General features: G+C 38.4%; 1 protein-coding gene across 1 annotated transcript in view; it reads right to left on the bottom strand.

Moving 5' to 3' along the window:
* The window catches only part of pdlim5b (PDZ and LIM domain 5b), a 39,179-nt gene extending 25,177 nt beyond the window's left edge, over nt 1-14,002 (bottom strand). The window contains exon 1 of the mRNA XM_079581139.1: nt 13,902-14,002. Within this exon, the coding sequence (XP_079437265.1) occupies nt 13,902-14,000 (99 nt within the window). The 5' untranslated portion in view covers nt 14,001-14,002. The remainder of the gene's footprint in view (nt 1-13,901) is intronic.
* Nucleotides 14,003-14,761: the final 759 nt, after the last annotated feature.

Here is a 14,761-nt window from a genome sequence, read left to right as displayed (position 1 = left end):
GCTTTAATTTTCTGACATTGATATAAAACTTCACACTGCCACATAGGCTATACATTATAAGCAATTTCTAAGTATTACACAGCAGGCATTGTGGGTGGTGCCTGTGTCTTAACCTTCCAAGGCTTAGATCAAGATTAAATCAAGACTAAACTGGGCCTAAAAGAAATAAGAGTCTAAAATTGCGAATGACCTTGAGTATCACTTGAAGAAACAGCACACGTCACACAGTTTCAGCAATCACTTTATGGGGCTTTTGTGTCTTTTGTTTCATTATACACTCATTTATATCTCTTACACGGGGCATAAATTGACCTTATATGGGTGAACACAGTGGGGGGTGACAGTAGGGGATTGGCGGAAATCCTCTTATTGATCAATCTCAATATTTCACTCCCTTTATTTTACTAAAATTACGCAAAATTAATGATTTCCACATATCGACATATCATTATGACACACAGAAATCTGCCACTGTGCTCCTCCAAACTCCAAACTAGATGCTGCCACTGCCACAGAATTGAGTAAAGCCCTGACAATTAAAAAGCCCCATGACAGAAATTGAGACTAAACCAAAGTTGAGATAACAATTTTGATCAAAAGCGATAAATTGCACAGCCATAAGTGACTGAATCAAACACTGCTCTTTATAGACGTGCCATACAGCGTTATTGAGAGTGAAAACAGATGCGCTCAATATAAGTGAGACAGACAGCAGACGCATCGCAAAAGGATCAAAAGCATACTGGAAATAATATTTTTTTTACACAAACCATATGGCACTTGAACACATCTTCTGCATGCTGAACAGAGACGGACAATTCAGGGTGTCACTGCGGAGCGTACATCAACTGCAGCGTAATAGGCAGCGAAAGAAAAGGGTTTTGTCAAATTGCAGTTTTGCTTTGGGGTTTCAAGGTCACAATAAAATGGAAAACTGTTTGACAGCTGTGGTTTTATTTTTTCTTGAGAGGTTAAGGGTCCTGCGAGGCTTCTCAAATCCCCAGAAAGGCTTTACAGTTCAGTCGTTTCTTTCAGTCTAAAGAATGCAGGCAACATGTTGGTCAATGTGTTGCGTTCATGTAACATCGCACAGTCTGAAAACATGCCAATTTGAGGTGCACATATTGCTGAGGTTTGGTTAGAGCATTTAGTGGGACGTCTCCAGCTTGTCTCCATGGCGATGTTCACTTAAAGGCAGCCAAATATAATAATAAATGATACAATTTACAATTTTTTTACATTATTGGTTTGTTTTCTGGTTCGAGATTACATATATTTTAGTCTAGGTACTGAAAAAAGTATCGCTAAGGTATCTGTATTATAAACCATGTATTGTTTAAAGGTACACTGCGTAACATTTTGGACTATACTATCGCGGCAAAACAAAACATGCTCCTAATGATACAGAAAATGCTGTTACTGCAGCGTGTAATAAAAGAATGGATTTGGATGAGAAACTAACCTGTTTAAATCCCATATTCTACTGCCTTTCGTCACATCTCCATGGAGACGAGCTGGAGACGTACCCACTCCCAGTAAAGTTTACATATCTTAGGAGGGATGAGCCTCATAAAAGGTTTGTTTGTACATTTATGAGGTATTTTTCAATGATGAAAATATCTGTCATAAAATAAATGCTTGTATTTTAATTTTATTTATTGGGTAAAATTCTACGCGGTGTGGCTTTAGGTACCAGTATCTTAAACAAAATGCAACAGCACCCATCCTTATCCAAATCCATTCTTTGACTACCAACTACAAACAATTTCACTTTCTGTGTCTAGCTGGTCATTCGGAGCATGTTTTGTATTGCAGTCAACAGTAGAAACCACCAAGTTAAGCAGTGTGGCTTTAAGTTATGTATGGTCAATGGTCTTTGCAATTACCAATCAATTCACATGGGAAAAAAACAACACAAAGGTATTGTACAACTCCTCTCTCTGAGACCACACCACATTAGAAGCACTTTATTGTTGCTTTTATTGTTGATGATTGTGTTTTTGTAATGTGTTTAAACCTCTTCACCCCCGCCTGAACCGAGCACATTTTCTCCAGTTTGGCTTTACCCAAATCTAAAAGCTTCTGGAGAGCAACATCGTAACGCCTCAGATGAAAGCTAAGGCCTACAAAAGTGATCCTAACTTTTTTGTCAAATTTTCTGGAGCGTTTTTGTCGTTTATTTGCTGCTCTTTTGTGGCTTTTCAATCCCTTTTTTTGTTGCTCGTCTGACGTGTTTCTGTCACGTTTTTGTCACTTTTTTTTAATTTTTAACACATTTTTGTAATGGTTTCATCCTTGTTATTTTGAAGTTTGAAGTACACTTGATTTGTGTAACTCCAAACAGAAAATGTCCTTGGTTCAGGAGAGGGTTAAGAGGTTAATGTTTACAGGACCAGTAGCAACTGAGGCATTTCCCTTCTCAATTAATCAACTGTGTAATCTGATTCTGTAATTCAATGTCCTCCTGTCTAAGAGTAAACTTTGTTTTTCTCAGCGAGGAGGTCGCAGGTTCAACTCCTGGACCAGGTGAGTCTTTTCGGTGAAGAGTCTGCATGTTCTACCAGTGGCTGTAACTGTTTCCTCAGATTGCTCCAGTTTCCCTACCATTAAAAAGACTAAACAATAGGGTCCTCTGCAGGGCGGATCTGAATCCAAAGCAAGATTGGGAATGGGTGCATCAATTGTAAATCTAATTGCAAAACCAGAGAGAAACATCTTAACTGGAAATGATTTGCTTCTTTCTGTTTATTTCATTTAGTAATATAGTTTTAACGTTTATTTGTACAAAAAATTGTCTGCCTCAGTTTAGAATTGAACCCCGCAGGATTTCGCTTTTTCAGCACCTATAAAGCACTTCACATATTGTGGCTGGAGCACATCTGGAACCACACTGTTGGCTGCAAACTCCAAGCTAAAATTAACTTGCATAATGTGTCCGTGCCGAGTATCACATGCCACTGAAATAACAAACGAACGGACAAGACAGGAAGCGGAGGGTACGGGGAATAACAGTGGAAACATTCACTACAGCTGACCTATCGCTAAATCCTGATTCACCTTCAATTTAAAGAAATATTTTTGGTTCTCGTTAGTAAACAGGAAGTGCTGCCCTCATGATCAGTCAACCGTGCGCTGCATAAATATTCATGGGACAGAGGCATATGGGAAACATTAAGAGCAATTGCAGGATCATCTCGAGCATCAGCTTGGATTAAAATGATTGTGTATAGATAAGAGACGCACAAAAACAGGCTGTCTCAAATATCACTGACGAGCAATATGTAAGGGAGGCCTTTTGAAATAACCAGAAGAAGTCTATTTAAAATCTCTAGACTTAAAAACACGGTGCAGCCCCACCTCGTGACATCAGCAGGTGTAACGATTGCAGCCGAATAATATGATGAAGGGGAACAGTATCACACGGTTAAAACGGCTTACAAAGTCGGATTAGCATGACAGGTCCAGAATGAAAAAGAATGAGATGTTTGCGAGATGAGCCAGACTGCAGCATGCCCAGACGTAGACGACTTCACACAGAAGTGACGCGTGACAGAGGAGTTAGTCAACACTTTTACGGCCCGCAGAAACATCGCACAAACCCAGCCTGTAAAAGAACTGCGCTTTTTATTTGTCGTGCTTTTACATTTCATTTGAATTGTGCTGGTTTTATAAAGAAACACGTGCAAGAACAGCTACCAGTTTAACATGACTGAGTTTAATGAGCAATTCAATAGGTAATCATTAGTAAGTTAGTATTCTGGAAAGTTTACTAAAGATTCAGAATGCAGTTCAAGTTAAGCACAAAATAGACAACAATCTGATCCAAGTAAACAGAGCTTTGATTATAGCAGACTGTCACATAGAACAAAGTAGTATAAACCCATTTTAAGCTATAGGAGTATTATGTGTAAAATAACCTTTGTGTATGTGTAAGCTAACCTTAAACACATAATCAAACTATACTGCTCTGTGCATCATCAACAGACAGAAACTGGGAGCTAAATATAGCTGCCTGTTTTGCTAATGGACCATAAACTTGATAACACAGTACAGAGTGTGACATCTGACAAATGCCTCTCTCTTCCTACTTGGACACAATGTATGCTGCATATTTCTGTTACTGATCCTTGTGATAAATAAACAGCTTCTTGGTCCTGACACAAAGGTTAGACTGTCATAAGAGGGAGAGCAGGAAATGAACTCTCTGCACACAAAGCTGCTCAATCCCATGTTGCAGAAAAGACAAGTTCGGACCAGTGTTATTGCAATATAAAGCAAAACATTTCCATCTGACATCTGATTTTTTTTCATTCGCGCTATCACTGCCGGGTAGAGGAGTGCACACATATAATTTCGCATTGGCTGTTTCTCTAATGCTCCACCTATAACAACGCTATATCCATGTAGGAAGAAGCCAAAATATATCACAGAATCACTGAGGGGTTGCATCTAACTGAGGTTGGCACATCAACGAAGCCTAAAAGAGAAAAAATGCTGTAATAAAGCCAAAGCTAAGGAATAAATGTAACACATTCATTCATAGTTTTGTCAGTTGTTCTCAAAACAGAATGAAAACAGAGAATATTCCCTCTCCCAGTGAGCTACATACAGTACATAATATAAATTCTCTATCACCATCTTTCCAGCCACACTTCTCCCATCCAATTAGAACTTAAACCAACCCATACACCAAAAAAATATATTAAACATATATTTTAAAAAGTATATGGCATTATATGTCAAAATATATTTCAAAATATATTTTGACATATAAGGATATATATGTATTTTGACATATATGGGAATACATTTCCGACATATATGTAAATATAAGGAGAAATGTATTTTGCCTTATATGGGAATACATTTCCGACATATATGTAAATATAAGGAGAAATGTATTTTGCCTTATATGGGAATACATTTCCGACATATATGTAAATATAAGGAGAAATGTATTTTGCCTTATATGGGAATACATTTCCGACATATATGTAAATATAAGGAGAAATGTATTTTGCCTTATATGGGAATACATTTCTAACATATATGTAAATATAAGGAGAAATGTATTTTGCCTTATATGGGAATACATTTCCGACATATATGTAAATATAAGGAGAAATGTATTTTGCCTTATATGGGAATACATTTCTAACATATATGTAAATATAAGGAGAAATGTATTTTGCCTTATATGGGAATACATTTCTAACATATATGTAAATATAAGGAGAAATGTATTTTGCCTTATATGGGAATACATTTCCGACATATATGTAAATATAAGGAGAAATGTATTTTGACATATATGGGAATATATTTCCAACATATATGTAAATATAGGGAGAAATGTTTTTGACATAATATGTAAATTCATTAAGAAACATATCGCCATATATGGCAACGCATGTACAAATTAATTTTGACTTGTATGGGAATGTATAGGGAAATATATTTAGACATTAAAATATACAATATATCTGTTAAACATAAAAGGCATCAATATAATTAAAGCACTTCAAGACATTGGATATTTACTCAAATAAATGTATTAATCAATGTACTGTACATTACAGTCAATGTTTGATGTTCAAACAGATAAAAAAAAAAAAAATTTGAACTGGAGTTCTGCAACTTTTCTGCTAAAAGCTGAGCCCTGCTGCTCCCGGGAAGCCTGTGGGAATCTTCTCATTGTTGCCTCTGAGAATGAAGAAGATGAGAGACCTTGTTTAAGTGTAAGGACTAATAAAGTCATTTGCAGTGTTTCCAGGTGTTAGCGGTCTAAGTCAAGAACATGCACACAATTATTTTCTCTGTGTGTGCGATTATAGACATGACATTGTGTTTAAATGATTATGCATTTGACAAGTGATCTGATTGAGAAAATGTTCAATCATCAACTTACCAATTATTGCATTGAGGGCCTCTGGGTCCAGAGGATCTTTTTGGTCTGCGTAAGTGTCCCTTTTTGATTTCCCGACTAAGAACACAAAATAATCAGGGCAATCAAAGTCTTATCGTCTACCAGTGGTGGAGAGAATAAAAAAAAAAAGGTCCATAACAACATAGAGGGACATGTAAAAAGTGCTGAAATTCCACGAGCAGGTATGTAGTGTAGTGTGTTGGGATGTGTTTGTTAGTGCTGAGGAGTGTGTGTTAGTCAGTATAGTGTGAGCTCAGAGTTAGTATGATCAAAGGGGCACTACGGATGTTAAATTTATAAATTTTAACCCCCCCAACATGCTCCAGCAATATTATGCCTGTACTGTCATTGCAAAAGTCAGTGCCTCGGAGTGAGGTACTAGCGTGTGACACTAATGTGTGTGCACAAGCAGCAGACTTCGATTTTGGTTTCTTGCTGTAAACAGGCAACTTTTGAACATTGAGAATAGATTCTGCACAAAATATAAAGAGACCAGCCTTGAGCACAGCTGAAACTCCATCACAGATCCCAAGAAAAAAGAAAGTCATTTGGAGCACTGGAAAAAGATCTAAACTGGAGTCTGAGTGGCGCAGGTCTAAAACTAGATAAATATTGGAGCATTTAAGCAATGGTTAATGGTTAGAAACGCTCTGGATATGAAGAAGAGTCACTTTTAATGAAAGTTAAAGGAATAGGCCACAGTTTTTACATACCGAGATATTTTCTTACCTTAGCTAAAACATGTTGATGTGTACCTGTGTGGTCTTTGTGCTTTGTGAGGCTTTACATGATCCAACTCTAGTTACACGAAATTAAACATGTTGATTTTCTAAGAGGATAAAAAGGGGCAGTATATTGTGAAGCGTAATAACACCTGAAGTACTTAGACATCCGCGCAGTAATATCGTACCCCAGGAAATTCAGCAAAAAACAGCTAATAACGATTTGGAAATCCTGGAATTCTATGGACAGTTTAAGCAAGCTGTATGGGGTAGGTTACTGTCAATTATGACGTGCATGTAGAAAAAAACCCAAAAGACATGGCATTTTGTAATTACAAATATAGGCTCTGGAAGCGTGTGTTTGATTTCTCACTTGCGAATACAAATATGTTTTGTGCTTGCACTTTCTTCTTTGAGAATATGAATTTCAGCAGTCTGCAAACTGTCAATATGACGTCACTGCTCAAAGACATTGACAATAGAGCACAGGGATGTGGATTGAACATGTGCAGATTTGATCAACTGTTTTGATGAGGTGAGAGAAGGAGGAGGAGAGAGAGCGAGAGGGAGGTGTATCCGCTTTGGGCCTGATAAAGGTAGAAAAGTGCTATATAAGTGGAGTCCATTTACCATTTAAAAAAAGGCTTTAAGAAAACACACAAATGTTCCTTCACCTGGCTATGGTTCACACAGAAAGTCACTTTGGCTCTGCATTGTCCGTTTCTCCAGCTCAGTCCTCCCTCTGTGTCTCCAGTGTTCTCATCTGCAGCCTCCTCACTGTTCATGTGCAGCACTGCATTGACAAAATTGAGTTTCAGTTGGCCAACCTACTATGTAAAACCGCAGTGTACAGGACTGGCTTTCCTGTACTTACCTTATTTGTGAGCTTTGATTGCTGCCTTGAGCAGAGTCTTGTGTGCCTCAGATTGTGGTCTTCCTCCTCTCCAGGGTCCTCAATGTGGGGTCACTGGCTGCGTGAGTCGCTGCTGAGAAGAATGCCAATCATTGGGCATCCAAGAGGCTCTGTGCACAGAAGCGACATATCACATGTGATTGGACTTTTTGTCGGCCGTTGGTTTTCCACTGTGGTTACTTTCCTATCGAAGATTAGTACAACAAACATCTCAAAATGTATGGATTGAGCACAACATCACTGGAGGATAATGTGTGTTCATGTTAAATGAATTCAGAGAAGTATTTTGATCCAACACATTTCCAGTGCCTGCAGTCAGCGACATTTGTATATGGTAAACCTTACAAGCATGGAGTGAATGAATAATGCAATGAAAAGTGTCTTTGAGTGTCCAGAAAAGCACTCTATAAAACCGATGCATTATTATTATTATTATTATTATTATTATTATTATTACACTACTTTGTGTGTTGAAAATCACCTCTGCCTGGCTCTTCTACCTCGACTGCATTGGTGCCATCTCTTCTTCCCTGCACACCTTGCCGGGCACGCAGTTTCCTGTCTGCCAGTACCTTGTTAAAGAAAAAAAAGTTGGCCTTACAAACAGACAGAAAAGGCTGATTTAAAACAATATGACACAGATATGATTGAAGTTACTGTCCTTCTAAATGGGCACATTTATATAGCGCCTTTCTACCTGCTTTTTCGGCACTAAAACTTTACATCAACTCACCCATTCACATTCTCATTCATACACCAGTGTACGGAGACACTGGAGGCAAGGTCGATTTAAGCACATAAACCAAAACATAGATTGATACAGTATATAACAGTCCATTAGTTTTCTTTGTCATTTTTTTTAACTTACCTCAAATTGACATCCACCCTGGTCCTCATCCATTTGTGGACAGCATTCAGATCCTTCCAAAACTAGTTTTGTGACAAATCAAAATAGGACATTATTTATAGTAAAAGCATAAACAGTAAATGATTGCAAGATGCATCGAGATTGAATGCAGCATGAAAGTGCAATACTCTTAGCAAATTAGGTAAGAAAATAGTAATACTTATATTTACCAGGTTTGTGCTGGCTTGACACACAGTCTGTCTCAGAGACACACACTTAAAACTATTTTTGGCTTAAATAAATTAAATAAAATAACATGACCATTTCACTAATGCATAACCAAATTTAACAACAGCGCAAAGCATTCTAATATTCAAATTTTGATTTTAAGACACTATAATACAGGTAAAATAACACAATAATGCATTTAGTGCAAGGCATTAAAGAGGGGGTATTATGCTTTTTTCAATCACATAGCACCAGTCTATATCACACTACAATGATGACGAAACCTTCTGTTGGTCTGTCAATGCAGTAAATTAGAATATCTGCCTTGTATAAAATTGCTCTCTAAAAATGGCTGTAGCGAATGTCTTGAAATAGGCCTCTGTCTCTTTACGCCCCCTCCACACGCTGTCTGTGGCATCAGTGGGGAGGGGGTTCTGCTGAGGAGCAGTGGTTGGTTACTCGGCTGGTGACAAAAGCTCGGAGGCGTCTCCAGGAGGTGGGGGCGTTCCTAGGAGGACTCAAGCAAACCTATCACTAAAATGGCCGCCATCAGAGTTTTTACAGATTACTCAAAAATACATGAATGTGCCAAGGCAACACTTCAGGCATGTTTTTAATGAGTGAATGACATAATAACATGATGTAAAGCTTGAAAAAGTCGATTTTGCATAATACCCCCCCTTTAATAATGTCTAGCACCAATGTATAGTTGTTCTGTACATTACATGTCTCAGTCCAAATTATTAAAAAAATATGGCTATTCGGCACAATTTAGTGGCAAACTAATTGAATTTGTAATTCTAACTATCACAAAAAAAAAAATATCTTTAGCTCATTTATTAGACTTGCATATAGCAACCTGGAGACAGTAGAAAAAAATGCGAGTGACTGATTGCAAGCGAGCGACACGGTGCCAATATATTCAGTAAAGTAAAATACTTACGTAAATGCCAGCCAGCCATAGGTCGTTAGATGAAACTAGCCGTTAGCACAAGTATGCTAACTTAGCTTGCCAGCTAACGGTTCTCTGCCCGGATTTCACTCTCGTCCAAGGATTCAGTTTTGTTTTTTGGTTTGGTTCGACTACTCCCACCCAAGGCTTAGTCGATGTTGTGTCCTTTCCACTTCGCTAGGTCCAGGTCCGAAAAGAATGCACATTAGGAAGAACTTTTTCTCTCTCCGTGTCTCCGGAGCGACCGCCGCTCTCCGCACTGGCCGCAACTGCCACACAACTGCACCGCACGAGCGCCCATCTCCGTTCCTTCCGCCCACAACAGGTGTACGAGCCAATTGGCTTTCGCGCCACAAATATTTCAAACAAACTAGCTCTAAGATTGGTTTACTTTAGGAAATAACACACACTCACACACACACGCGCGTTCTTATACCGAGCATTGAATGTATCTGTGTTATTTTTAATTTGTTTTTGTTTTTTTGACATCTTGTGTATTAAGCAATAAGAAAGGGCCGGGGTAAAAAAAAAAATCATTGTGTAAAAGCCGCGCATCTATGTTTACATATGGTAATTAGCCACATGCTTTTTAGGCTTCCTGACGGAGCGCGTCAAATCACTGCAGTGCGAAAAAAAATTTGTGGCAATTAAATATTAATTAGACTTTAAATCCAAATATTAAATTAATGAATATCAATTAAATTGTAAAAAGTGTTATCTTATATACAATGCCTACCAAGACAAAAAGTATAGACAGTAAAAAATAAAATAAACAGGCTATAACAAAAAAATGTCAGTATTAGCAGTGCAGGTTTACAGTCATAGTTTAGTGCACGTGGCTGATAAGTGACAGATAAAGTGACACAGATAAAGTGATGTAAACACAGATTATTGCGTGTATTTTTTTTGTGTTTTGCAAAGGGGTTATTGCACATGTTGCTTGACCCAATTCTCAATATATCCAGAGGTTGGACGGTAACACAATGATATCTACTGTATAGTGGGGATGAGAGAAAAGGTTTGAGAAAACTGGCAGTTTCCACAGAAACATGATTGTGGTATAGCTTACTAGACTATGGGAAGTGCATTGATGTGCAATCAAACATATATTTCATCTGTTAGAAATTGCCCCATATATGTAAAATATAAGTGGATGAATATCACAATACATTTCAATATATTTCAATATATTTCAGAATATATTCCTTAGACACTGTCTGAAATGCTAATATATTGCCACATATTTGGCATATATTTTGGATACTCAGAAATATATTTTAATATATTTCTTTTGTGTATGGGAAGCCAGTGCTAACTCCTTTCATCCTCACATTATGTGTCCCGAAGGTCCCAAATAGTTATTACAGAACCGCACCAGACTCTCAGGTTACAGCCACACAGCCTTTGAGGAACAAGTCCTCAGCGTCTGGCATCAGGACTAATGCCAGGGAGACCCGCCAGGAAAGTCTGCACCTCACACCGCTCTTATCGGGATCACTAAAATGACAGTGTCTCGACGTGGCTACAACCTTTAATCTTTAAGAAATCCTTTCGGTCAAATATTTGGGCGTTAGATTGTCTGAAGATATTGAAGATATGATTGCACTTAATTTCAATCCATTACTTATGAAGACTAAAACAAACCTGGATAAATGGGATAAATTAAAGCTTTCACTGTGGGGAAAGGTAAATATAATAAAAATGATAATTGTCCCACAATTTAATTACATCACTATGATGCTACCCCTCGGAGTGCCGTCAGGTATCTTCAGACAATTTGATGACATCATAAAACATTTTTTCTGGAGTGGGAAAAAACCTCGGATTAAATTGAGTAAACTATGTGCACATAAGGAAAAGGGGGGGTTAGGGCTCCCTGATCTAAGATTGTATTATTTGGCCTTTGAAATGACAAAGCAAGCCAAGCATTGGCATAAGAATGAGTCCCAGGTCCCCTGGATCGCAGTGGAGGAGGAGATATGCTCCCCATTAATGCCTATACAGATGTTAACACAAAAAAAATGTGATATCGAGAATCCAGTTATATCACACGCCAAAGATGTATGGGTAAAAGCTCACAAAATCTTTCAACTTAAACATACAACTCAAAAATATTCCTCATTGTGGCATAATATTGAACTTCGTATTGGGAAAAAGTCATTGTATTGGGAGCATTGGTCCTCTAAAGGTATAAACACTATATATGATCTATATGAAGATGGTATATTGTTATCATATAACCAGCTGTTGCAGAAATATGATTTGATGGGTAAAAGTAATTTCTGGAAATATTTACAGATAAGAAGTTGTATTAGTTCAGTCTCATGTAGTTTAAGTGATAATCAAATAACAAATTATATGAAGCTCCCATTGTTAAAACGCAGAGCTTCTCAGTTCTATAAAGTAGCTACTCTTGCCATGAGTACTGATTCTGATAGCCTGAAATTGAGTTGGCAAAAAGACCTCGGTCACGAATACGAACCAGACAAGTGGGAAAAAATAGTTGCAGAGTGTGGTAAATATGTAAGAGAGGCCAGAAGCAAATTTATACACTATAAAGTATTGCACAGGTATTATTTTACTCCATCAAGATTATATAGAATGAAACTACTGGGGAACGACCTATGTTGGAAATGTAGAAGTGAAAAGGGAACTTTTATTCACTGTATTTGGGACTGTGCATTAGTCAGACCTATCTGGGTTAGGGTCTTAAGTATTTTAAGCAGTTGGTTTGGCTCAAACATACCATCATGTCCAGAGCTGTGTTTGTTAGGAGACAAAAGTTGCCTGCCAAATGTTTCTAGAAAATATTTCTCTGTGATCTCTATGGGTTTAATAACAACCTGTCGAATTATTTTAAGACATTGGAAGGCACCAAAGGCCCCAAGCATACAGGAATGGGCCAGTGCGATGACTGAAATTGTGTCATATGAATGTATGCTAAGAAGATTGGACGACTCTTTGAAGGAGGGGGACAATGTGTCACCATGGGACAGATTTTGGGATCATATAAAAGTAAATGGACACCCTAGCTAAAATAAATAAATAAAAGAATGAACCTGTTTTAGACCAGACCATGTATTTACATTTTTCTTTCATTTTCTTTATTGTAAAGACTGTTTTTGGAAACATGTACCATGTCTATGAAAACACAATAAATATTTGAATTATAAAAAAAAGAAATCCTTTCGGTCAAGATAGTTAACTCAACAAGTATATAAACAAGTCTTCTCCCTAAATATGTTTTAGGTTTATAATCCAATATCATGTTGTCACCCATTTTGATCAGATATCTAATCATCACATTCTAATAATGCTTCACCTGTTCATTAATCTGACCTTATTTATTTAGTAAAGTCCTGCAACTTCAGAATATCTATAAGGAAAAGCCTGGTCTCAGAAAGGAAACTATTGTACATGTTTTTAGTGGTATGGGAAACTACACCTACACCTGCGGCACAGTGGAGGTGTCACACGAGGAGCTACAGGAAACAATGAAGGGACAAACGAGGAGGTATCCGGGCGAGACTCACAGCTAAGCCACACATGCCTTATATTGCTCTGGCTAATGGACGTTCACTGGAGAACAAAACAGATGAACTGCTAAGCTCTTCCCAGAAGATGGTGAAAGACTGCTGTGGAGCAGAGGGAGCTACAGGGGGAAGAGGAAGGAGGTGGAGCTGACCAGTGCAGGACACCACGCTCTGAAACGGGGACAAACCAGGAGGTGCTGCACCGTTTCAGAGGATCAGAGGAGACTGAAGGCAACCAGCCAGGTTTCCTCCGGGTGCTAGAGTTTCCCTGACCTGCATGTTTGGCCCACAGTGGTGGCGCGGCTCAGTCGCAGGGACTCAGGACTAACACCTGCCCACTATTTCGCTGTACGGTTGTACAATGACAAATAAAGCACTTACTAACTTGCTAGAGCACCCAGAGAATTATAGGCACACACCGGGAGACTACAGAATGACTCGCTCTGGTTCCGGATTGAAACTGACCTTTCGTGCTGTGAGGCGAGATATTCGCTAAAGTTAGGTATATTTAAAAAAAAATGTTGATCAATCAGGTGTAATTTACAATATTAATTTCATATTGGAGGCACAGTACTGTCATCATTATGCTAGCTTGTTGTGATAATGGTAACAGCACTGAGAGGAGATGGGTCAGAAATACAACAGTGAATGACAGGAGCCACTAAAGCGTCTAAAACCAGAAGCGTAGATGAATGCTCACTCTGTCACCAAGTGCATAGTGCTTTGAGCAGCATTCCTGAGACGAGACAGTCATGAGTGGAGGCTGTGTGCGGCACTCACCCGGGATATAGTGAGGGGCTGGCAGAAGTCCTTGCCCCCTTGAAGCCGGAAGCCCCACGGAGCAGGCCCCGCCAGGGTCACGCTGTAACTGCTGCTCATTGTTCACCTGGACACAGACAACACATCACAGTCAAAAAAGAAAAGCGCCTACACTTGTCATGTCAATTTTTTTACTAGTCTGTAATTTCACATTTTCTGTGCTCGACAAACATGCATTTTACAACCAAGGGCAGTTTAAACTGTAACTCATGTCGGATGGTGGATCTTTATGTTTCCCAACCGGAGGAGGGGGGACAAAATTAAATATACACATGAGGATTCATATTTTTCCAAACACCCAGGAGTTTTAGCAATATGCAAGACAAAGAAAAAGGTCTTGAACCACTAGGATACAGGGCCAAACTGTACCTGTTCACATAAATAAAGACACAAAATAACAAGAGATGAGACATGAGACATGCAGACTAAATATGAAGGTTTTAAGTCATAGCCACGACATGTTATTTGGACAAGATTACTATCATCATGTCACAGACGTCATAAACTTGTGAGGAATCTAAACACTCTTTGATATGAAAGATTAAAGGTGACTTGATGCTCATTTTTTCCCACAGCAAAATTGCATCGACATCCATAACTTGGGAAATGTATCATGTTGTAATACTTGCAGACACACTATGGCCCTTTAATAATAAATAATAATGATGCATTAGACTTGAATCGCTCTTTTCCAGATGCTCAGTTGCTTTACAACTTTGTGCATTATTCTTTCACTGACGGAAGCGTCCATCCAAGTACCAACTAGGCCCTACCCTACTTAGTTTTCGAGATCTGACGGGACTGGGCAGAGCAAAGGTGGC

This window comes from Gobius niger, assembly GCF_951799975.1.
Source record: "Gobius niger genome assembly, chromosome: 2".
Taxonomy (NCBI): Eukaryota; Metazoa; Chordata; class Actinopteri; order Gobiiformes; family Gobiidae; genus Gobius; species Gobius niger.
Note: the sequence above shows the minus strand (reverse complement) of the source record. Positions and strands in the feature narration are given on the sequence as shown.